General features: G+C 45.1%; 1 protein-coding gene across 2 annotated transcripts in view; it reads left to right on the top strand.

The window, feature by feature from the left end:
* The window catches only part of LOC138854951 (uncharacterized), a 156548-nt gene extending 132230 nt beyond the window's left edge, over nt 1–24318 (top strand). For both annotated transcript variants that reach the window (XM_070101104.1, XM_070101105.1), the window contains one exon: nt 23759–24318. In XM_070101104.1, coding sequence (XP_069957205.1) covers nt 23759–24240 — 482 coding nt within the window. In that variant the 3' untranslated portion in view covers nt 24241–24318. The remainder of the gene's footprint in view (nt 1–23758) is intronic.
* Nucleotides 24319–24938: the final 620 nt, after the last annotated feature.

Below are 24938 nucleotides of genomic sequence, written 5' to 3'. Positions count from 1 at the left end.
CGAACCACAGCCCGGCTGAATTTAGATGCCTGTCCAGTGCCTTCAAGACAGTCAGGGGTCGATTGGTAATCCCTCTTATGTATGCTGGTCACAGTGCCTGCATCTGCTGCACCTCCCTCATCTGATGCCAGTATATAAGCTCCAATCATTCTGCATGTGCTTCATATCAGTTTTGGGACTATAGGGATCAGTTTTGGGCCCATTTTCTGTTCATAATTTAACGTGATGACCTTGATGGAATTATAAGTGACATGGCTGAATGATTGATTCTGAAGAGAATACCAATGAACTCCAGGAGGATTTGGATAAATTATTATCTTGGACTGGAAAGTGGCAGATGAAGTTCAGTGTGAACAAGTATATAGTCCTAGTCCTTGGGAATGAAAATAACCCTCGAAGTTATAAGCTAGGTGATGCAGGACTTGATTACACAGAACGTGAAAAAACTTGGGACTGAAAAAAAAGCCAAGACAACAGTGTGTGTGAGCAATTAGGTTAACAAATAACTAGGATGTATTTCATGAAGTATAATTAACAGGAGTCGAAAAGCTATTTTACAGTTCAAAACGCCACTAGTGAAAAATTAAACAAATGCAGTATAATGCGATTCTTTAGTGGCTACGTTTCACCCACACAGTGAGCTTTATCAAGAGATTATGTATACCCCTGCAGAGGATTGAACCTTACCCTGTTACTGGTGAAGTTCTTAATGATGATGGATTCGGTGGTTCCCTCCGAATCTGCTGCAATGAGTTCCTCGAGTATTTTCGAAACTTCACTATCCTCGTCACTTTATTAGAGACTGTAGACGCCGAGCATATAACATCAACTCAGAACACATACTGCTGAAAGGAGATAATATAAAGGAGGAACACTGCAACTGGCCTCCTGGCCCATATTTGGCAGGTCCTTATCAAATACATCCCATTAACAAATATATTTGCCCAATCCATTTTCAGTGCTACCAAGTAATAAGCTTTGATAACCCCTTTGAAATCTTTTGAGTTAAAGGTGTTATATATCTGGCGTCTGAAATCTCTAATGGTGCGATGAAGTTAGTGCATTCTTCCTCAAGTAACTTATTGCTACAGATTCGGAGTGCCCGAAGGAAATACCTATAATTACACCACGTTTGGTTTTGGTGTCGTGGTGAGGGTAAAAGTGGACAAGATCGTGGTGGTTGGTGGGTTTTCGCGGTCAGCTTTGTATAGAAGAACATCAAGGAAAGGAAGAGTGTTGTCGACTTCTTCTTCAGGTGTGAACTGGATTGAGGGCTCGACCTGGTTGAGCTTGTACTTACCTAGTTGTGGTTGCAGGGGTCGATTCACATTTCCTGGCCTGCTTCTTCACTGGCCGCTACTGTCACTCTTCCCGCTCCATGAGCTTTATCATACCGTATGGATCCTGCCTCCACTACATCACTTCTCAGATTATTCTACCTCCTGACAACTCTGTGACTGAAGAAATGCGTCCTAAATTCCCTGTGGTTCAACAGGGTCTAACTTCCAACTGTGACCCCTTGTTGCTGTGTCCCATCTCTTGAACATCCTGTCTGTCCACCTTGTCGATTCCTCTCAGTATTTTATATGTCGCTATCATATCCCCACTATCTCTCCTGTCCTCTAGTGTGGTCAGGTCGATTTCCCTTAACCTCTCCTCGTAGGACATACCCCTTTGCTCCGAGACTAGTCTTGTTGCAAACCTTTAGTTTCCTTACATGCTTGGCTAGGTGAGGGTTCCAGGCTGGCGCCGCATACTCCAATATGGGCCTAATGTAAGCAGTATATAGGGTCCTGTCTACAAGATTGATGGACTGAACACATCGACTCCAGGCTGAGGGACTGATTACCTCATACTCCTCCTCTCCTTATGCCTTCCTCTTTGTATTGGACCGATGAAGCCACTGTGTGGCGAAACGTTTCCTGAATAAAGACTCCCATATGCTGCATAAGTGTCTCAATCTTCAGCAGTTATTTGGTTGATGTGCGCCTCAGAAGATGTGCCTGGTGTTATATTCGCCCCAAGATCCTTTTCCTTGAGTGAGGTTTGTAGTCTCTAGCCCTCTAGACTCTACTTCGCCTGCAGTCTTCTTTGCCCTTCCCCAATCTTCATGACTTTGCACTTGGTGAGGTTGAACTCTAGGAGCCAGTTGCTTGACCAGGCCTGCAGCCTGTCCAGATTCCTCTAGTTCTGCCTGGTCCTCGTCCAATTTAATTCTTCTCATCAACTTCACATCATCTGCAAACAAGAACACTTCGGAGTCTATTCCTTCCGTCAAGTTTTTCACAAATACCAGAAACAGCGCCGGTCCTATAACTGATCCTTGTGGCACCGCACTCGTTACAGGCGCCCACTCTGACACCTCGCCATGTACCATGACTCGCTGTTGTCTTTTTGATAGGTATTCACTGATCCATTGTAATGCCTTCCCTGTTATCCCTGCCTGGTCTTCCAGCTTTTCAATAATCTCTTGTGTGGAACTGTCAAACGCCTTCTTACAGTCCAAGAAAATGCAATCTACCCACCCCTCTCTCTCTCTCGTCTTATTGCTGTCACCCTGTTATTGAACTCCAATAGGTGTGTGGTGCAGGATTCCCAGCCCCTGAAACCGTGCTGGCTGTGGTTAAGCTCGTTCCTTTCTTGGTGCTCCACATCTCTTCTGATAATCTTCTCCATGACCTTGCATACTATACATGTCAGTGACACTGGTCTGTAGTTCAATGCTTCGTGTCTCCCTTTTTTTTTTTTAAAAATTGTTCTATGTTTGCTGTCTTCCATACTTCAGGTAGTCGCCCTGTTTCAATAGAAGCATTGAAGATTGTTGTTAGTGGTACATGTAGCGCCTCTGCTCCCTTTCTCAGGACTCATAGAGACATGTTATCCGGCCCCATCGTCTTTGAGGTATCTAGCTCACTTAGCAGCCTCTTCACTTCCTCCTCGGTTGTATGTATTATGTCCAACACTTGGTGTACCCCACCTGCCCGCCTTTCTGGAGGCCCTTCTGTCTCCTCTGTGAACACTTCTTTGAATCTCATGTTGAGCTCCTCACATACTTCTGGGTCATTTTTTGTGACCTTTCCTCCCTCCTTCCTCAGCCTGATTACCTGGTGTTTTCCTCCTGATGTGGCTGTACAACAGCTCTGGGTCAGATTTGGCTTTCATTGCTACATCATTCTTGTATTGTCTTTGGGCCTCCTTTCTTACCTGTGCATATTCATTTCTGGCTCTGACTGCTTTCCTTATTCTCCTGGGTTCTTTGCCTTCTATACTTCTTCCATTCCCTAGCACACTTGGTTTTGGCCTCCCTGCACCTTTGGGTGAACCACGGGCTCATCCTGGCTTTTTCGTTTTTCCTGTTACCCTTGGGTACAAACCTCTCATCAGCTTCCTTGCATATTGTTTCACATATTCCCACATCTCGTTTACTGACTTCCATGCAAGCTCTGTCCCACTGAACCCTTTATAGGAAGTTCTTGATGCCTGCATAGTCCCCTTTCTTGTAGTTTGGCTTTATTCGTCTGGCCCTTCCTGCTGCCCCCTCCACTTGTAACTCTACTATTTATTCGAAACTCAGAACCAAATGATCACTGGCCCCGAGGGGTCTTTCATGTGTGGTGTCCTCAATATGTGCACTACTCAAGGTGAATACTAGGTCCAGTCTCGCTGGTTCATCCTGTCCTCTCTCTCTCTCTCTCTCTCTCTCTCTCTCTCTCTCTCTCTCTCTCTCTCTGGTAGTGTCTCTTATGTGTTGGTACATGAGGTTTTCCAGTAACACTTCCATCATGATAGCCCTCCATGTTTGAATGGAGAACTTGAACGTTAAGCATCTGAGAGTTATGATGAGAATATCAACATAATGGAGCCAGGTGACCAAAGACCTACTTATACTAGTGGATGGTTCTGGTGTGACTCCACCTTCTCCTGCCTTTACTCACTTGACTCCAGTATATAAGCAGCTTCTTCGACCACTTGCTGTACTTTTTGAAAGAGTGATGGACTGAACACATCGATTAGGCTTAGGGTTGCTAAGCAGGAGATATGGCGATTAACGGAGGAGAACAAGAGGATTCGAAGTAATCCTCCTGTTGTGAGTCCCCAGGTTAAGAGGGGAGCTTGGTCAGTGGCCGGGCAACATGGAACCAAGCTGAGGATCAAGAAGGCTGTTGGAGAGGCAGAAACAACGAGGACCCAGAAGACTACTGTGGAAACTTCCAACCCATTTTCGGTGCTACCTGACGAATGTGGGTGTTCTACTGGGAATGTCACAACGAGCACCAAGGAAGCATTGGCTGACGGGAGTGAGACATCCCTAGAAACCCCAACGAAAACCATCGAGAACGTCTTGACGAATTCCACAAGTGAAGGTGTAGTGCTACCTAACAAATGTGAGCCGACTACTGGGAACATCACGACAGACGTCGCCAAGGAAGGTATAAACATTGTTGTTGTTGGGGATAGCCAGATTAGGTACATGGATAGGGCATTCTGCTTGAAGGATAGGAGTAGAAGGCAGAGTGTGTTTTCCTGGGGCTGGGATGAAGGATATTGTTAGCAGTCTGGATGACATCATGAGAGGTAATGGGAGCAATCCTATTATCTGTCTCAGTGCTGGGGGCAACGATGTTGGCAGACGTAGGAGTGAGGACCTGATTAGCAGGTATAGGTCAGCAAGAGAGATAATTAGGAGGAAGGGTGGGAACCCTGTCATATGTGGTATTTTGCCAAGGAGAAGAGTTGGAAATGAATGGTTGTCCAGAGCAATTGGTGTCAATTGCTGGCTGGACAAATACTGTAAAGAAAATGCGGTAACATTCATTGACAACTGGGACCTCTTCTATGGTAGAAATGACATGTATGCCAGGTATGGGGTTCACTTATCTAGGTCTGGGGTGGGAGCACTGGCCAGTGCAGTGGAGGGAGCTGTTAGGTCTTTAAACTAGGAATAGTTAGTGGTATGGGTTTTGGAGAGAAAACAGTGAAGTCGCAGTGTAGTAATATGAGTACTAGGAGAACTAGTAATAGGCACAGAGGTGGATATTGGAAAGCCAGTGGCACTAATTGTCAAGGACAGTAAGGGGTTTAGCGGAATAACAGAAAGGAGCAGGAAGGGTAAAGAGAAAGGAGGGTTCTTAAATATATATTACACAAACAGTCGTAGTGCTAGGAATAAGATGGACGAGTTGAGATTAGTTGCTAGCGCAGGTAACATTGATGCATTTGCCTTAACTGAGACGTGGTTTAATTCAAAAAGTCGGGACATGCCTGCGCAATGTCACATTCAGGGTTTTAAATTGTTCCAAGTAGATAGAAGTATCGGGAAGGGGGGTGGGGTGGCACTGTATGTCCGAGATCGCTTGAACTGTTGCATAAAAACGGGTATTAAGTCTGAAGTAACACATACAGAGTCTGTTTGGATAGAATTTTCAGAGGGGCATGAAAAATTAATTTTAGGTGTGATATACCGTCCCCCAAATTTAGATAGGGACCAGGGGAGACTACTATGGGAGGAAATTGTTAGGGCCACAAGGCACGATAATGTAGTAATTCTAGGAGACTTTAACTTTAGTCATATTGATTGGAATTTCTTGACTGGGAATTTAGAATCATACGATTTCTTAGAAGTAGTTCAGGATTGTTTTTTGAAGCAGTTTGTGACAGAACCTACAAGGGGTAATAATGGAAATAAATGGTATAAAATACCGACACAATGGCAATATAAACACAAATGCAGTATAATGTGATCCTTTATTGACTACGTTTCGCCCACACAGTGGGCTTTTTCAAGTCACAAACAGAACTACCTGGGGTGGAAGGAACGCGAGTATTTATAGTCCGGCTGAGGTCAGGTGAAGAATGCTGCATCTGATGATGTACCGAGTTGGGTTGTAGAGTCTAAAAACTTGGGTAGCTTGGAAAGGAGACTGGACAAGTTTGTGAGCAGACCTTCTACAGTGTTCTTATGTGGGATAGCGATGAAGAAGTTTCTTGGCAAGTGGTTCAGCTATGTTATAGAAGCCACTATTCTGGTTGAAGTTGTCGGATATAGAAATAAGTGATGATTCCAGGATTCTTCGGTATTGAGTGTTGTCTTCTGTGGCGATAAGTCTTGAGTTTCTGTAGTTTATCAAGTGGTTGTGTGAATTACGGTGTTGTACGCAGGCATTCCTTGTGTCGTCAGACCTGCTTGCGTATTGGTGTTCTGAAATACGTGTTTGGAGGTCCCTTGATGTTTCGCCCACGTATAACTTGTTGCAGTCATTACAAGGGATTATGTATACCCCTGCAGAGGATGGAGGCTTGTCCTGCCTACTACTGGTGATGTCCTTGATGGTCGTGGTTGTGGAGGTAGATACTTGGAATGATGTTTTGGCAAAGATGTTGGAAACATGTTTGGCAATGGAGTTGGTGGGAAGGACTATGTATCTCTTCTCGGCAGTGTCTTCTCTGGGTGTGTTGAAGATGTTTAGTGCTCGCCGTCTGCAGTCTCTGATGAAGTGACGAAGATAGTGGAGTTTGGAAAATACCTGTTCAATTATAGTGCATTCTTCCTCAAGGAACTCGTTGCTGCAGATTCTGAGTGCACGCAGGAAGAAGTTTCTTCCCTTGTTCTGAGGAGCTCAGAACAAGGGAAGAAACTTCTGCACACCATGCCCAGCAACCCCAGACCTGCCAGAATGTACGGCCTGCCAAAGACTCACAAGCCTGGTATCCCACTGAGGCCCATATCCTCGGGAATAGGCAGTGCTCCCCACAAGCTCTCAGGAATTCTCGCCAAACACCTCTCGAAACTCTTGGGCACTATCAGTCCAGCACATCTCAAACACTCAGGTGATCTTCTCAATCGCATTCGCAACATCAACATCAGGAACAAGAAACTTTCCAGCCTTGACGTGACTTCCCTATTCACTAAAGTACCTACTAAACAAGCCATCGATCTCTTGCGCAAGAAAATTGACGATTCACTTGATCTTCCCATTCCAGCCAGCGACTTCATCGACCTGGTTGAACTATGTGTTGGCTTTACGTGTTTCTCTTTTGAAAATCACCTCTTTCAGCAGACTTTTGGACTACCCATGGGTTCGCCACTCAGTGCAGTCCTAGCGAACCTATACATGGAACATCTAGAAGCCGAACGTTTCTCCACCATTATTCCTTCGTCTGTCACCTGGCTCCGTTATGTTGACGACATTCTCCTCATAACTCCTAAACGCTTCAACGTTCAAGCTCTCCAAGACAAGCTCAACCAGGTCGAGCCTTCAATCCAGTTCACACTTGAAGAAGAGGTCGACAACACTCTTCCTTTCCTTGATGTTCTACTCTGCAAAGCTGACCACGAACTTCGTTTTAAAGTCTATCGAAAACCCACCAACCAAAACGATCTTCTCCACTTCTACTCTCACCACGACACCAAAACCAAACGTGGTGTAATTATAGGCTTCTTCCTGCGTGCACTCAGAATCTGCAGCAACGAGTTCCTTGAGGAAGAATGCACTATAATTGAACAGGTATTTTCCAAACTCCACTATCCTCGTCACTTCATCAGAGACTGCAGACGGCGAGCACTAAACATCTTCAACACACCCAGAGAAGACACTGCCGAGAAGAGATACATAGTCCTTCCCACCAACTCCATTGCCAAACATGTTTCCAACATCTTTGCCAAAACATCATTCCAAGTATCTACCTCCACAACCACGACCATCAAGGACATCACCAGTAGTAGGCAGGACAAGCCTCCATCCTCTGCAGGGGTATACATAATCCCTTGTAATGACTGCAACAAGTTATACGTGGGCGAAACATCAAGGGACCTCCAAACACGTATTTCAGAACACCAATACGCAAGCAGGTCTGACGACACAAGGAATGCCTGCGTACAACACCGTAATTCACACAACCACTTGATAAACTACAGAAACTCAAGACTTATCGCCACAGAAGACAACACTCAATACCGAAGAATCCTGGAATCATCACTTATTTCTATATCCGACAACTTCAACCAGAATAGTGGCTTCTATAACATAGCTGAACCACTTGCCAAGAAACTTCTTCATCGCTATCCCACATAAGAAGACTGTAGAAGGTCTGCTCACCAACTTGTCCAGTCTCCTTTCCAAGCTACCCAAGTTTTTAGACTCTACAACCCAACTCGGTACATCATCAGATGCAGCATTCTTCACCTGACCTCAGCCGGACTATAAATACTCGCGTTCCTTCCACCCCAGGTAGTTCTGTTTGTGACTTGAAAAAGCCCACTGTGTGGGCGAAACGTAGTCAATAAAGGATCACATTATACTGCATTTGTGTTTATATTGCCAAGGGGTAATAACCTGCTTGACTTAGTTCTGGCAAACAATGAATCCCTTGTTAATAATTTAGAAGTTTCAGAGGAACTGGGTGCTAGCGACCACAAATCAATTACATGTAGAATTGAATGGAAGTATGATAGTAGGGATAACTCAGTAACAGTCCCAGATTTTCGCTTAGCAGATTACGATGGGCTTAGAGAACACTTATCATCTGTTGACTGGGGTAACGAAGAGAGCTATCAATATGACAGTTTTCTGAACACAATACATGCTGCTCAAAGAACGTTTATCCCTTATAAGGAAATTAGATCAAATAGAAATGACCCAAAATGGATGAATAATAGGCTGAAATATCTACTAGGGTATTTTATACCATTTTAATGTTCAATCTGTCAGACACTGCAACACAAGGGTATCTTGGTACAGACCTGCAATCAACTTCGACAACTTCCACTAGTGAGAGGGGCTGGGTCTGAGAGGGACCTAACCTTTCAACATCTGAGTTCCTACCTCTCCTAGTGGCCTACGTCTCACCTCCTGGCGCTATAAAAGCTCCATCCTGTCACTTCTTCTCCATATTGTTTCATACTATGGAACAATGCTCTTCTCCAGACTGAGGGACTGACCACCTCAAAACTTTAAGGGTGATGGACTGATTACATCGTCTTCAAGTATCTTCTGCTTCTATCAACTTTTCTGTACTTGACTGAAGAAGCCTACTGTGTAGGCGAAACGTTTCATAATAAAGATACCTAACTGTTGCATATGTGTCTTACCTAACAACCTGTCGGTATTTTATACCATTTTAATGTTCAATCTGTCAGACACTGCAACACAAGGGTATCTTGGTACAGACCTGCAATCAACTTCGACAACTTCCACTAGTGAGAGGGGCTGGGTCTGAGAGGGACCTAACCTTTCAACATCTGAGTTCCTACCTCTCCTAGTGGCCTACGTCTCACCTCCTGGCGCTATAAAAGCTCCATCCTGTCACTTCTTCTCCATATTGTTTCATACTATGGAACAATGCTCTTCTCCAGACTGAGGGACTGACCACCTCAAAACTTTAAGGGTGATGGACTGATTACATCGTCTTCAAGTATCTTCTGCTTCTATCAACTTTTCTGTACTTGACTGAAGAAGCCTACTGTTTAGGCGAAACGTTTCATAATAAAGATACCTAACTGTTGCATATGTGTCTTACCTAACAACAAGATAGGTAGGATAATTGATTCAAACGTAGATGTTAGGGAACTTCAGGAGGATTTAGACAAACTCAACTCTTGGTCAGAAAAGTGGCAGATGCAGTTCAATGTAGATAAATGCAAGGTTCTGAAGCTCGGGAGTGTCCATAACCCTAGCACTTATAAGTTAAATAATGTAGAACTTAACCATACAGATTGCGAAAAGGACTTGGGGGTTATGGTAAGCAGCAACTTTAAACCAAGACAGCAATGCCTAAGCGTACGTAATAAGGCAAATAGATTACTGGGATTTATATCAAGAAGTGTAAGCAACAGAAGTCCAGAGGTCATTCTGCAGCTTTATACATCATTAGTAAGGCCTCACCTAGATTATGCAGTTCAATTCTGGTCTCCATATTACAGAATGGACATAAATTCGTTAGAAAACATTCAGCGTAGGATGACTAAATTAATACATAGCATTAGAAATCTTCCTTATAAAGAAAGATTGAAGACTCTTAAGTTACATTCACTTGTTAGACGAAGAATGAGGGGAGACCTGATCGAAGTGTATAAGTGGAAGATAGGTATTAATAAAGGGGATATTAACAAGGTCTTGAGAATATCTCTCCAAGAGAGAACCCGCAGTAATGGATTTAAATTAGATAAGTTTAGATTTAGAAAGGACATAGGAAAGTATTGGTTTGGAAATAGGGTAGTAGATGAGTGGAACAGTCTACCTAGTTGGGTTATTGAGGCTAGGACTTTGGGTAGTTTCAAATTCAGGTTGGATAAATACATGAGTGGGATGGGTTGGATTTGAGTGGGACTTGCACATCAGAGCTTATTTCTTGGGTAGCATTGAAAATTGGGTAGGTCAAATGTTTGTTAGTGGGATGAATTGTAAAGGACCTGCCTAGTATGGGCCAACAGGCCTGCTGCAGTGTTCCTCCTTTCTTATGTTCTTATGAAAACATTCAGCGTAGGATGACTAAATTAATACATAGCATCAGAAATCTTCCTTATGAAGAAAGTTTGAAGACTCTTAAATTACATTCACTTGTTAGACGAAGAATGAGGGGAGACCTAATCGAAGTGTATAAGTGGAAGATAGGTATTAATAAAGAGGATATTAATAAGGTTTTGAGGATATCTCTCCAAGAGAGAACCCGCTGTAATGGATTTAAATTAGATAAGATTAGATTTAGAAAGGTCATAGGAAAGTATTGGTTTGGAAATAGGGTAGTTGATGAGTGGAACAGTCTACCTAGTTGGGTTATTGAGGCTAGGACTTTGGGTAGTTTAAAATTTAGGTTGGATAAGTGCCTTAGTGTGCGCAACAAGGCCAACAGATTACTTGGATTTATCTCAAGAAGTATAAGTAACAGAAGTCCAAAAGTTATTTTACAGCTCTATACATCACTAGTGAAGCCTCATTTAGATTATGCTGCTCAGTTTTGGTCCCCTTACTACAGGATGGACATAGACTTGTTAGAGAACATACAGAGAAGAATGACTAAAATGATTTACTGTGTAAGAAACCTCCCGTATGAAGATAGACTTAAAGCCTTAAATCTCCACTCTCTGGAGAGGCGTAGAATGATGGGAGATATCATTGAAGTGAATAAGTGGATGACGGGCATAAACAAGGGAGACATTAATAAAGTACTGAGGGTGTCCAACCAGGTAAGAACCAGGAATAATGGATTTAAGTTGAATAAATTTAGATTTAGAAAGGACATAGGTAAGTACTGGTTTTCTAACAGAGTTGTAGATGCGTGGAACAGTCTTCCCAGTGGGGTGATAGAGGCTAGGACCTTGGGTAGCTTTAAGAAGAGACTGGACAAATATGAGTGGGAGGGGCTGTGTTTGATTGGTGTCAAGGGGTACGGGAGTTATTTCTTGAGGAGCTTTAGGTAGATGTCGTTTTGATAAGGACCTGCCTCGTATGGGCCAGTAGGCCTTCTGCAGTGTTCCTACATTCTTATGTTCTTATGAGTGGGAGGGGTTGGATTTGAGTGGGACTTGCACATAAGAACATAAGAATGTAGGAACACTGCAGAAGGCCTACTGGCCCATACGAGGCAGGTCCTTATCAAAACGATCTCTACCTAAAGCCACCCAAGAAATAACTCCCGTACCCAATGACACCAATCAAACCCAGCCCCTCCCACTCATATATTTGTCCAGTCTCTTCTTAAAGCTACACAAGGTCCTTGCCTCTATCACCCCACTAGGAAGACTGTTCCACGCATCTACAACTCTGTTAGAAAACCAGTACTTACCTATGTCCTTTCTAAATCTAAATTTATTCAACTTAAATCCATTATTCCTGGTTCTTACCTGGTTGGACACCCTCAGTACTTTATTAATGTCTCCCTTGTTTATGCCCGTCATCCACTTATTCACTTCAATGATATCTCCCCTCATTCTACGCCTCTCCAGAGAGTGGAGATTTAAGGCTTTAAGTCTATCTTCATACGGGAGGTTTCTTACACAGTAAATCATTTTAGTCATTCTTCTCTGTATCAGAGCTTATTTCTTGGGTAGCATTGAAAATTGGGTTGGGCAAATGTTTTGTTAGTGGGATGAATTGTAAAGGACCTGCCTAGTATGGGCCAACAGGCCTCCTGCAGTGTTCCTCTTATGTCCTTTATTACAACCCAGGAATCCAAATGGCCTGTTATCCCGGGTGTAATGGGAGCAAATAAACAGCAGAAAAAGTTTAGACTTATATTATCCTTCACCAATTTAGAACAGCAATATGTACACTATGTACAGTAATAAGTATAGTGCACGTCACGGTAAGCAAGGCAGAAATAGAAGCCACAAGATAGCAGACCGTGCTTCAACCAGCTCTAGAATGGGAATGACAAGGGCAGACAGGAGAGCGGTACCCACATAACCTCTGCGATTGCCAAAACCATCTTCTTATTGGCTAGAACCTGGTCACTAGTTGAACGACGGGGCCCCATCATCAACTCTTAGCAACCTGGTTCGCTGGTTGGGGGAGATAGCCTGTAAATGAGGGTGTGTCCATGCGCCGAATAAAGGTTACGTACTCTTTGCATGCCACACCCCCACCCCCGAGAAGGCTCAGGATTAGGCTGCCACCTCCCAGTGGTAACCGTGCCGCCATGGCACAAAATAATGGGACCGCCTATCCTCTCCACCATCCAACTCTTAGATAGAGCTCAGCTTTCCTAGTGACCAAAAGCCTAACCCTAAACTTAGAGTGAGACAGCAGTCAGACAGGCTAGCATAGGTCCAAGATACAGGCGGACGGTAGCCCGCATCCCCTCACTAAAAAAAACCCCCACATCAGGGGATAAAAAAAAAAGAGCTTGAAAGGGGGGTTACCACAAATACATCCTAACCTAAATAAAATATTAAACTAGACTCTTGACAAAGAGTCTGCCAACACATTTTCTTTGCCGGCAATATATTTAATTTTTATATTGTAGGGCTGCAGCCTGAGCGTCCAACGCATAAGCCTTGTGTTGTGATTCTTCTTGGCTTGGAGATAGAATAACGGGTTGTGATCACTGTAGACTGTGACCACCTGCGATGTCTGGCCCACATAAACATCGAAATGCTCCAAAGCCATTACCAGCGCGAGGGCTTCTTTTTCAATGGTAGAGTAAGCTCTCTGATGTGGCTGGAACTTGGCTGAAAAGTATGCGATTGGCTGCAGCTCCTTGTTCCCGATTTGTAATAGTACCGCCCCAACCCCAGACTCACAAGCATCAACCTGTAATGAAAAAGGTTTGGAGAAGTCTGGAGACAGGAGAATGGGTGCAGAGCACAATAATCTTTTTGCTTTATTAAAAGCAGTGTTACAATCTGACGTCCAATTAAAGGGAACTTTATGACTGGTAAGAGAGGTAAGAGGGGCTACAATATCTGAGAAATTCTTACAGAATCTTCTGTAAAATCCTATCATGCCTAGGAAACGTTGAAGAGATTTCCTATCATGAGGAACTGGATAATCTTTAATCGAAAGAACTTTAGCAAGTTTAGGTGCAACATTACCACTACCTACTTCATGGCCTAGAAAAGTGACAGTGGCCTGGCCAAAGGAAGATTTAGATAAATTAACTGTTAATTGGGAATTCTTAAAGGTCTCAAACAGAGCTTTAAGTCTAAGTAGGCGTTGATCCCAAGTATCAGACACCACAACAATATCATCTAGGTATGCTGCCGTGCCTTCAAGTCCTTTAATAGCCTGATGGACGAGTTTCTGGAATGAAGAGGGGGAATTTTTCATTCCGAAGGGGGTAACTGTATACTGATAATGACCTCCTGGAATTACGAAGGCAGAGATTTCCTTCGCCTTATCTGTCAAAGGTACCTGATAGTAACCTTTAAGATCTAATTTGGACACAAAAGTAGCCTTACCCACAAAGTCAATTACGTCATCCAGACGAGGAAGAGGGTAAGCATCTGTAATTGTGACCTCGTTCACTTTACGGTAGTCTGTGCACATACGAAACCCTCCATCACCCTTTTTTACTAGGATGCACGGTGAAGCCCATGGACTAGATGACTCCTCCACTAAACCATGTTCTAACAAGAAGTCTACTTCCTGCTGAAGTAGCCTTTGCTTTTCAGGATTAGCTCTGTAGGGGGAGAGTTTAATTGGTTTAGATTTTCCCACATCTACATCATGGTAACCTAACGTACATTTTTTCGGCACATCCGAAAAAATATTAGGATATGACTGTAGAAGCTCAGTTAAATTGGTTGCTTGTATTTCAGATAATCCATCCATTAACGGGCTAGGATCCTTGAGGAGGACAGAATTTGAAAGTTTAGTATTAATTTCAGAGATAGAGTGCAAAGAGTCAGAGTCGTCCTCAGAGGTAGAGGACAGAGTCATTACTGGGACTTTATCTGGTGTATGAAAGGCCTTGATTTGATTAATGTGGTAAGTTTTTGTTTTTGAGGTCTTATCAATGGGAGCTACCACATAATTTAAATCAGATAATCTACTTACTATCTGCATAGGTCCCGTAAATCTAGCTTTCAAGGTGTGGCCAGGTATAGGTTCCTGCACCAACACCTTGTCTCCTGGATGGAAGGAGCGGAATTGTGCACTTCTGTCATACCTCTGTTTCATCTTACTTTGAGCTATCTTTAGGTTAGCCGTGGCTAACTCACGTGCCACCTGCAACCTTGAAGACGGGTTGTAGAGTGCTGAGCTTACGTCTTCTCCCATCCATCCTTCTTTGAGCACCCGAAGAGGACCTCGTACATTGTGCCCAAAGATCAGCTCAAACGGACTATACCCTGTAGACTCTTGCACCGTCTCTCGTACTGAGAACAGCAACAACGGTAGAGATTCATCCCAATCTGTCGGAAAGTGCATGCAAAAACTTCTCATCATTGTTTTTAATGTTTGGTGGAATCTTTCCAAGGCGCCTTGGGACTGAGGGTGATAGGCAGTGGATAAGTTGTGAATTATCCCTAACCTCGTTAATACTTCCCTAAATGCTTTGGCAGTGAAGTTAGTACCTTGATCACTTTGTATAGTTTTAGGAATGCCAAAACAAGAAATGAATTTTGTTAAAGCTTTGAGAATAGCTTTAGTATTGATACTACGCATTGGGATCGCTTCAGGATATCTGGTTACTTTATCCATAATTGTAAATAAATACTGATTTCCAGACTTTGACTTAGGTAGTGGACCTACACAATCTATAATTAAATCTGCAAAAGGTTCTCCATCAGCAGGTATGGGTTGGAGAGGTGCAGGTTTAATGGAATGTCCAGGTTTTCCAACTTGCTGACATTCTCGGCAACACCTAATATGATTCTTCACATCTTTCTTTAATTTTGGCCAATAAAATTCTTTTGTGATTCTATACAAGGTTTTTGTAATTCCTAAGTGACCTCCTAATGACGTATTATGAGCTATATTTAATATCTGAGGTCTATACTTGGTTGGAACCACTAACCTGTCGTATAATTGCCGGCCCTCTATCTCCTTACCAGTCTCAGTGCAGACCAAATAATCATTTTTAACTTCATATTTGACTGGATGACCCAAAGAGGATTTACCCATGGCTGCCTGAAAAGCGAATTTTAAAGAAGGGTCCTTTCGTTGTTCCTCCCGGAAGGACAGTCCCTCGGGCATGGAAACAGAGACATCTGGCAATCCTGCAACCTGGGAATAGGAAGGCTTGATCGGGGTCTGTTCACTTGATTTACGAGACTCCGGCCGGTGTGTCTCATAAAACAACGTGGCTATTCCGAGATCGGAGTCGTCCAAGGATAGGTCAACATTCTCTCCAGACAACCCTTGGGATGTTGCCCGAGTTATGGCCAACACTGGAGAAGCATTAATCATTATAGGTTCAGGACACGAACTAACAGTAGTAATGTTATTACCCAGTAATAACATGGCATTTTTCATGGGAAATCCTTTTGAGACACCTACAGTCAAGTACCCAGTGTAATATTTGCACTGTACATAAATTTTATGCAAAGGAACAGAATATATAGCTCCTCCATATGCTTCCAATAAAACAGAGGAATTCAAAGAAGTATTCTCTGAAAGGGGTAATATTCCCTCTCTGACAAGTGAGCAATAAGCTCCAGTATCTCTAAAGGTATTTACTTTAGTTGGTTCTGAGTTTTCCTGAAGGGAAATAAGACTTTCGCAATAATAAGGGGCCATACCTTTTTCTACTTCTCTAGGGGACATGTTACTTGGGATATTAGAGATTTTCCCGATGGGTTGAGGTTTTTGGGGGCAGTTTGAACTGATGTGACCTACTTTATTACACCTGAAGCAGACGACAGGCTTGCCCTTTACTCCCTGATGACGTTGCAAGTGGTGTCGTTCTGGCTGGTGCCTCTCTGGATATTGTTGTCGAGATGCTCCATAAGTAGTTTGCCTCTCCGCAGGGGGACCATATGTTGAGAAGCGTGGCTCACCAGGTGACTTATTTGGATGACGTAGACGCTCTCCCTCCGGCTGGCACTTCATTCTCCAATGTTGTCGATCTCTGCTCACGCCAGACTGTTGAAAAGAGAGACGGGACCGCTCGGACAAGGAGCGGTTCGTTTCGAAGGTATCAGCCCACCTGGCTGCCTCCAATGCAGTGGTTAAGTCACGATCCTGCAGAAAGACACGAACCTCGGGTCCCACAGACTCCAGCAGGTTATCAATCAGAATAAGCTGCACCAGCTCCTCAAAGTTGGAGACACCACTCGCTTTATACCAGCTGGTAAAAGCTTTGGTTTGCTGTCTCACAAAGTCCACCAGGGATTGACCAAGCTGCCGCCTGTTCAATTTGAAGGTCTTACGATATTTAGCTGGGATACATGTATATGCTCCCAACACTGTGGTCTTCACTACTTGATAATCAGAGAATTCAGCGTCAGTTAATACCGACGTAAATTCCTGTGCCTTACCCAATAATGCTGTATGAACCAACGCTGCCCAGTGCTGTTCCGGCCACCTCAAGGCTCGAGCCTGATTTTCGAAGCTTTCGAAAAATTGCTCTGGTTCGGCCTCATTGAAGCGGGGAACAAGCTGTACTGCTTTTTGTAAACTGAAATCGTTTACAGAATGCGAAAACTGCCTCCTTTCTCTTTCCCTATCAAATTCTTCCCTTGCGAATGCTCTCTGTTCCCTAGTTTGCTCCAGCGTGATTTTTGCCAGCTCAAGTGCCAACGACGCTGATTCACCTCGAGACAACCCAGCTGCACCATACTGACCATTTTGCTCCGTAGGTGTATCATCTTCCTCATGCGAGAACATAAGAGTTTTTGCCCCAGCTCCCGTAGAGGGAGGAGTTTGATGTGCCATCTCTTCTTCAATAAGTTTGTCAGCAATAAGTGAACGCAGTTGCGCAGCTGTGAGAGTGCGTTTATAGGGAATGCCAATGGAACGAGCAATTTGCCAACAACGCTGTAGGGACAATTTAGGTAGGTTATGCAAAGTATATGCCGACACCAGGCGTCTGACTCGTCTAGGTGGCATAAGTTATTCGCTATGCACAGTACGAATACCCCAACGTAACACGTTAATTTGCAGAACACGCTTAGCTATGCACAGTACGATTGCAGAATACGCATACAAGCAAAGCCGACTGCACACAAGATTGACCGTAGCGAAGCGAGCACACTGAACAAGCTAGTAGCGAGCTGTTGAAAGATCACACAATAGCAAGGCTGATCATAAGCAACTGACACGCAAAATTTGTAAAGCGAAGCGAGACAGCAAGCTACACAATGTTCCTGCTACAAGCTTCACCCTAAGCTCAACCGTTTCTCTAAGTCCAGCTCCAGCTCTCGGACAGGCTACCCATATTACAACCTAGGATTTCAAAGGCCTGTTATCCCAGGTGTAATGGGAGCAAATAAACACAGCAGAAAAAGTTTAGACTTATATTATCCTTCACCAATTTAGAACAGCAATATGTACACTATGTACAGTAATAAGTATAGTGCACGTCACGGTAAGCAAGGCAGAAATAGAAGCCACAAGATAGCAGACCGTGCTCAACCAGCTCTAGAATGGGAATGACAAGGGCAGACAGGAGAGCGGTATCCACATAACCTCTGCGATTGCCAATCCCACCTTCTTATTGGCTAGAACCTGGTCACTAGTTGAACGATGGGGCCCCATCATCAACTCTTAGCAACCTGGTTCGCTGGTTGGGGGAGATAGCCTGTAAATGAGGGTGTGTCCATGCGCCGAATAAAGGTTACGTACTCTTTGCATGCCACATCCTTATTGTATATATAACAGACCATTTAGAATATCTTCCACTTATAGGAAATATTCGGTCAACATACCACTATCACAAGCCCCATATGCAAGCTCAGCCATCATGTAACACTGACCCTACACACTACTTTTCCAGCTTAGTGCTAGACACTCCAGGCGGCCTACATTTTAGACAAGTGGCTTAATGAAATCACCAATCCATAAGATACCCATTCGTGGCAGGACTCCACACAAGTATCTTGGCAGAAGATGCATAATGGTCACTATGATCTCAAGTGTTACATACTCCACCGCTCACTCCCCACTCATTACATATCCATCCAGGCTGCAGGCCCAGGCTACATGGCAATCAAGACAAACTGTCTCCATTGGTGTTGCAAACACACAACCTTAGGAAACACAGTTGTGGCAGCCTACACTGAGTTACGAACACCCACACCTGTGACTCCTGCCACCCACAATCATACTATTAATGCACCTTCATCGCATGCAGGCCCAGGTAGCGACAACATCATGCACTTCTCAGCCTGTGCCTCATAACATGTTGCACACAATAGAACACCCTGAGGCCACTGTCATAACTCTACCAGCCAGCACTCACTCTTGTGTATCTCTCACCACACATACCCAAAACGGTTGCCTCTCCTACACACAAACATTTCCATTCACGTACGACCACATATCACACCTCACACCCCCAGGCGGCAAGCCTGTTGCAACCCCCTGATTACCCTCCCATGACTTCATCATTCCGTTCCTCCTTGTACTTCACCCCCCTCTTTCACAATGCCAGTAAGTCCCCTACAGTGAGAGCACTATAACCCCCTTAAAATGCTGTCCCCCACCATTTCCCGTATGTCCCTATTCCTACACAATGTTCTACAGAACGTCACTGCTAATACTTGCCTCCTCACCTCAGAATCCCCCCTCCCCCACATACCCCATGAAATATATACAAAATCTACCATTACATATGCAAGTGCCCTGGCTACACCCTCTTCCACCCCTCCATGTCAAGACATGCAGCACCGACACCCCCATTACCCCCACTCTTGCCACTACCCTACTCATCCATTCCCTAATGCCCCCCAAACCCTTGCAAAAATATACCACATGGTATGCTGTCTCCTCCCCCTAACACATCCAACCCCCCCACCCCTCCACGACCTGTCTATCCCTTAGTAATGCTCTCATTGGCAAAATACCATGCAGGAAGCAATGCATCACCTCTCAAGCCCTGGGATGTAACCTTAATTTGCTGAAACAGTGCCATATGGCCCTTCCCCCATGCATACATAGGGAAAATCCCCTCCACTGGCACCACTACCCTACCTACAATAATTCTATACAACACCCCCACTCTGATTTTCCCGGGCTCCTGAGCCATTGCCAATGCACATAACGCCATCTCACACTCCCGTAACTCTGCACTCTCACACAATCTCCTCAGCCGGTCATGCACCCTGCCCAACTGCCCCCCATAAAAACCCTCAATGCTTAACACCTTCCGCCAAACACACATTTGACTCGCCATCGCAAGTCCAGTAAACCTCTTGTTGCATCCAATCACACCCCAAACCCCATAAGAACTTATACACACACTTAAGGATACACGTAATTGCCGTCTCCATCAACGGGTATACTGCCGCTACATACCAGACCTTGCTAAACAGTAAGATATTGACCACAATACCTCGTTGTATTAGGGTCAGATGGTAAGAGGGCAATGCCCCCAAACGTTTCTCTGACCATTCCACCATTAAAACAGTGTTTACCTCCCTCGCTTCCTCCAGGTCCCCCTCATATAGATACCACAGATTTTTAAACTTCCGGCCTGCCATTGCACCATGGCACAACCTCACTCCATTCTCCCCTTCCATGCCCCCAGTCCCATGATTGTTGACTTCTCAACGTTTACTTACATACCAGTTGCACCCCCAAATGTGCAGATGATCTCCTCTAACTCCCCCATCCTTGTCCCCTCCCTCACCAGAACAGTCGTGTCATCAACATATCCCACCAACCTAGGCCATGTCGTCCTGTCCCCTCTACCCCCTCCCGGTATATACGGTCCCCAACCAACTTGTAAAAGGGGTCCTGCACACATGCAAACAAGAGTTGCAACATCCGATACCTCTGTCAAAGACCCCTCTCAATGACTACTGCCTCCTCCACACACCCGTTGATCAGCACCCTTGCCATCGCCCCGCTATACAACATCTCTACCCATCCCACGATTTCTGCTTGGAAACCCTGTCTGAGGAGGATGCTCTGCAAAGCCCCCTTTTCCACTCTATCATATGCCCCTTGCCAGTCCAACACTAGCAACCCTTCCCTTCCCCTTACATTTCTTCCACAAACTTCTTAAGGAGCCCATTCCCCATTGCCATCGACCTGCCAGGTATCCCAAATTCACTCTCTGGCACAACCCTCCTCACGACACATTTGAGGCAGTTCCTTAATACCTTCTTGAACAGTTTGTAGTCGGTGCACAACAATGAAATGGCTTGATAATCCTGAATTGAATGCTGCTGCTACCAGCACCACCACTGCCATGACCTGCATCTCACCCAATTTAAACCCTCCTTCATCTAATTCAGCAACTGTACCAGAAATCCCTGCTGCAGCTCCCAATGCTGCATATAAAATTCACGTGGCAGACCATCTATACCTGGTGCCTTTCCCTTGCTCATCTTCATGAGTGCCCTCCAGATTTCCTTCTCTTTGATGGCCCCCTCCCAGTCCCTCCCTATCGCTCCTCCCCAGATTGCACTGCAAGCACCCATACACACCTCCTAAATCTGCCCTCTCCACCTGATGACTTTTCCAATACTCCCCATTCCAAATCTGCATATGCATTTATACCCTCCATTGCCCTCAGCATCTGACCCTCCTGATAGCCCCCCACTGAAGAGTGGACTTCCAACCACGTGACATTAGTGGCCTGCCACCACAGCTGCTGGCCATGCAGCACACATGCAGAAGGCCAGTCCCCCCATAAAAGTTCCTCCACACCTGCCTGCACCCTCACCGCTTCAAAACGCTACTCCTGCAACTCTCGTATTCTCTCAACACGTCAATTTCCTCCATTGGGTAAGTCCCCACCACTGCCCATCGCCCATAACAACCCCATAACCTATCCTCTAAGTAACTGGTTAGACCATGCCTCAATTGATTAATATGCTTTCCTTTTCCCATGTAAAACTGACGTATCCGTACCTTCACCACTCTGTCCCACCAACCCACCACATCCTCCACCCCCTACCCTCCTCCCTAAGCTGCTCCCATAAGGATGCAAATCCCCCCAACCCCTCCTCATCCTCAAGAACCCTTGTGCTTGACTTCCAATATCCCCCATACCTCCTCACCATCAATGCCAACCCCACCTCCACCACAATCACTCATTGATCTGAGTATGCCACATCAACAGTATAGAGACTCAACAAGCACCTGCTGCATTAGATACACCCTGTCTAATCGTGCTGCATATCCCTGCCTCACGAAAGTATGCTCCACTTCCCATGATCCTCCCCCAAATGCATCCCTTAATTGTTTGTCCAGAAAAACTTCCCCCAAGACAGTGGAAAAGTAACCCGCCCCCCTTAGTGCCACATCTGCCCTTCTAACTACAAAGTTCCAATCTCCTACAATCACCACAGGTGGTAGCGTGCGTAGGAAATACATGAGGTCCTCACACACAAGTGCCATCTTCACTTTCAGCTGGAGCATACGCACATACAAATGACACATGCTCATCCATCCACCACCTATCCACATGCATGACCCACCCCTCACCCCTCCTTCACTCCTATTCAGTACAAATGGGCTCACCTCCCAGATCAATACCCCCACACCCCCTTTCAAATGTACAGACGATGTCACAAACGCCTTATAGCCATCCATCACCAACACACTCCCATGTCTACTTTATATTCATACAAAAACCCCCAGAACCACTCATGCTTCACTCCATCACACAGACCATTGGCACTGACTGTCATACACCTGAGGCTGAATTAATGTTTTCACACCTGCTGCCCCAGGACATTCTTAAATCCCACGATGACCTGGGGCATCATCTATGCCACTCTCATCACTCATTGCCCCTACCCCCCACCACCTGCAGATACTGCTTGCCATGGTTGCCACGTCGAGCCCTGTCAACCCATGCCTTCTTCCCGGGCTGTGGCGGTGGCGGCAGTACATCGTCTGAATCCGTCATCACCACCCTCTTCTGCATGATGACCTCCTCCTCCATGTCAATTGCCTGTGAGGCCTCATGGTGGACCTCCACTTCCACCATCCTCATGCCGATGATGCATCCACACAGTCCCAGGCCCCACAGGGGCTTCTTTCTGCCCGTTCTCCACATCCTTCACCCCTAAACCAGCCTCCTGCTCATTGGGGCCTTCCTCTCCTGAAGGCAGAAACATGGACTGCAGCACCGTCACCAGCACTGCCTCGATAGCCACCACATCTTCGCACACCTGCACCTCCCCATATGCCATCCATCATGGAGCTCTGTGTCCTACCCTGACTCTATGTTCGTGGCCTCCACCTCCTTGCTCCACTGACGATCATGCCCTCCACCAGCCTGTCATTCCCCATCACTCGTCACACTTGTATACAGGTGCTTCTTCTCCCTCTATACCAGGTGCCCATCTCTACTTCCCGCACTTGGTGGCCATGTGGTCACAGGTTCCACACAGGTGGCACGTATGTCGTTGCCAGCATACAAGACCATGATCTGTGTTTTGAACTCCTCAAGGAGCACGTATTAGGGAATGAGGTGACACAATGTCATTTTGAGGGTAAAGGTCCCTTTCAGGAGACCGGCATATGCACCAGCCACCCACTTGCCTGGTTGGGCCATGTGGATAGCTTCAAATTTATCAATGACGTGGCAAATATCTGCCTCGTCCACCTCAAAGGGCACGTTGCACAGTTTGACCCAAGTATAATGATGCAAGACATCAATCATCCTCACCCTCACTACCAGGTTGACTTCAACACAGATATCTTGATATCAGTCAACTAACAATTCATACACATGCACTGAGAGCAATTTCACAAACAACCTGTAAATGCCATTTAAGGCCACTCCCTATAAGTCCGTGTCCACTATACCATAAGCATCATATATGATTCACTGGAGATGAATTAAGCATTATCGCCCCAGGGAGGAGCTCTATTCCAACCGTGTTTACACGTCGTCTCACACTGAGCACCATGTTATCACCAGGTAGCTCGCTTGAACGGCAGTACAGGGGTGCTGGGCACGTCCACTCTCTCTGCCAGTCGGGCAGTGAATGAAGATAAAGCTCCTGGAGATTGAAGCCTTGCCACAATAAAATGTCACATTAGTTTTACTTGTGTCCTTTTACCTTATATATTGCATATACTTCTACAGTCTTCACTTTATGTCCTTGCATTGATAGTCACTGGATGGAGAAATGTCTATAAATTAAGGACACCCAGACGTTCTTATATCAGAAAAATTAATTATCATCTTTGTGTTTCAGATAATGTGTGCAGCTTGTTCAGTGCTCTAGTGTCTAATTTATGGCCGGGCAGCTCAGCAGTCAATGCTCAACAGTTCACCAAGTGTTTCAGCATTCTCCCACCCTCCAACAACACTACCTCTTACTCAAGTCTTACAAGCGATGGAATAAATCCACTTAATGCTATAGAAGGCTACAGTTGCTCCAACCAATCCTGTTTCATCGCCAACAGTGGTTATGAGAAATGGTGGCAGCTTCAATATCCCAAAAGTATTACTATCACCCGTGTCATTATTAAACAAGACCCAAGCAATCTCTCCTCTGTTGAGGTGCGGGTTGGAAATTATTCAAGCTCCCTTGTAAACAAAAAGTATGGCTACAAATTTCCACCTCCAAACGGCTTAATGATTATTGACCTTCCTAAAACAGCGATAGGAAGTGTCTTCACAATTTCTGGAAATAATCTGATGACACTCTGTTATGTCCAGCTCTATATCCAGTGAGGAAAGATCACACAAATGAAGTATAATGTGATCGTTTATTGACAACATTTCGCCCACACAGTGGGCTTTATCAACATAACATAAGAATGGAGGAACACTGCAGAAGGCCTACTGGCCCATACAAGGCAGATCCTTATTAAAACCACCCCTTCCCTAAGCTATCCAAGAATTTACTCTCGTACCTACGACACCAATTAGACTCGGCCCCTCCCACTCATATAATTGTCCTATCTCTTTTTAAAGGTACCTAGGGCCCTATCCTCGATTACCCTACTCGAAAGACTGTTCCACGCATCGACAACTCTGAAAACCAGTACTTACCTATGTCCTAAGGTAATATAAATTTATCTAACTTAAATCCATTATTTCTGGTCGTTATTTCATTTGATCCTCTTCAAGGGGGGCTCCTTGGCATGGTGAAGAGGCTCTTGGTCTGAGGAATTAGACCTGTCGGTCTGCTTCCTCAGACCGAACCTAATTACCCCCCAATCCCCCCTTCTGCATCCCATCCTCCCCTTTTTCCTTTCCTCCTCCTCAACACCCCTCGCTTTTGCCCTTTCTTTTCGACCTTTGGGATTTTTTCCCACAGGCGCCCTCTTCAAGGGGGGCTCCTTGTTGCGGTGAAGAGGCTCTTGGTCTGAGGAATTAGACCTGTCGGTCTCCTTCCTCAGACCGAACCTAATTACCCCCCAATCCCC

This window comes from Cherax quadricarinatus, chromosome 76, assembly GCF_038502225.1.
Source record: "Cherax quadricarinatus isolate ZL_2023a chromosome 76, ASM3850222v1, whole genome shotgun sequence".
In the NCBI taxonomy this organism is placed as follows: Eukaryota; Metazoa; Arthropoda; class Malacostraca; order Decapoda; family Parastacidae; genus Cherax; species Cherax quadricarinatus.
The sequence above is the reverse complement of the archived record's forward strand: the minus strand, read 5'-3'. Positions and strand labels throughout refer to the sequence as shown.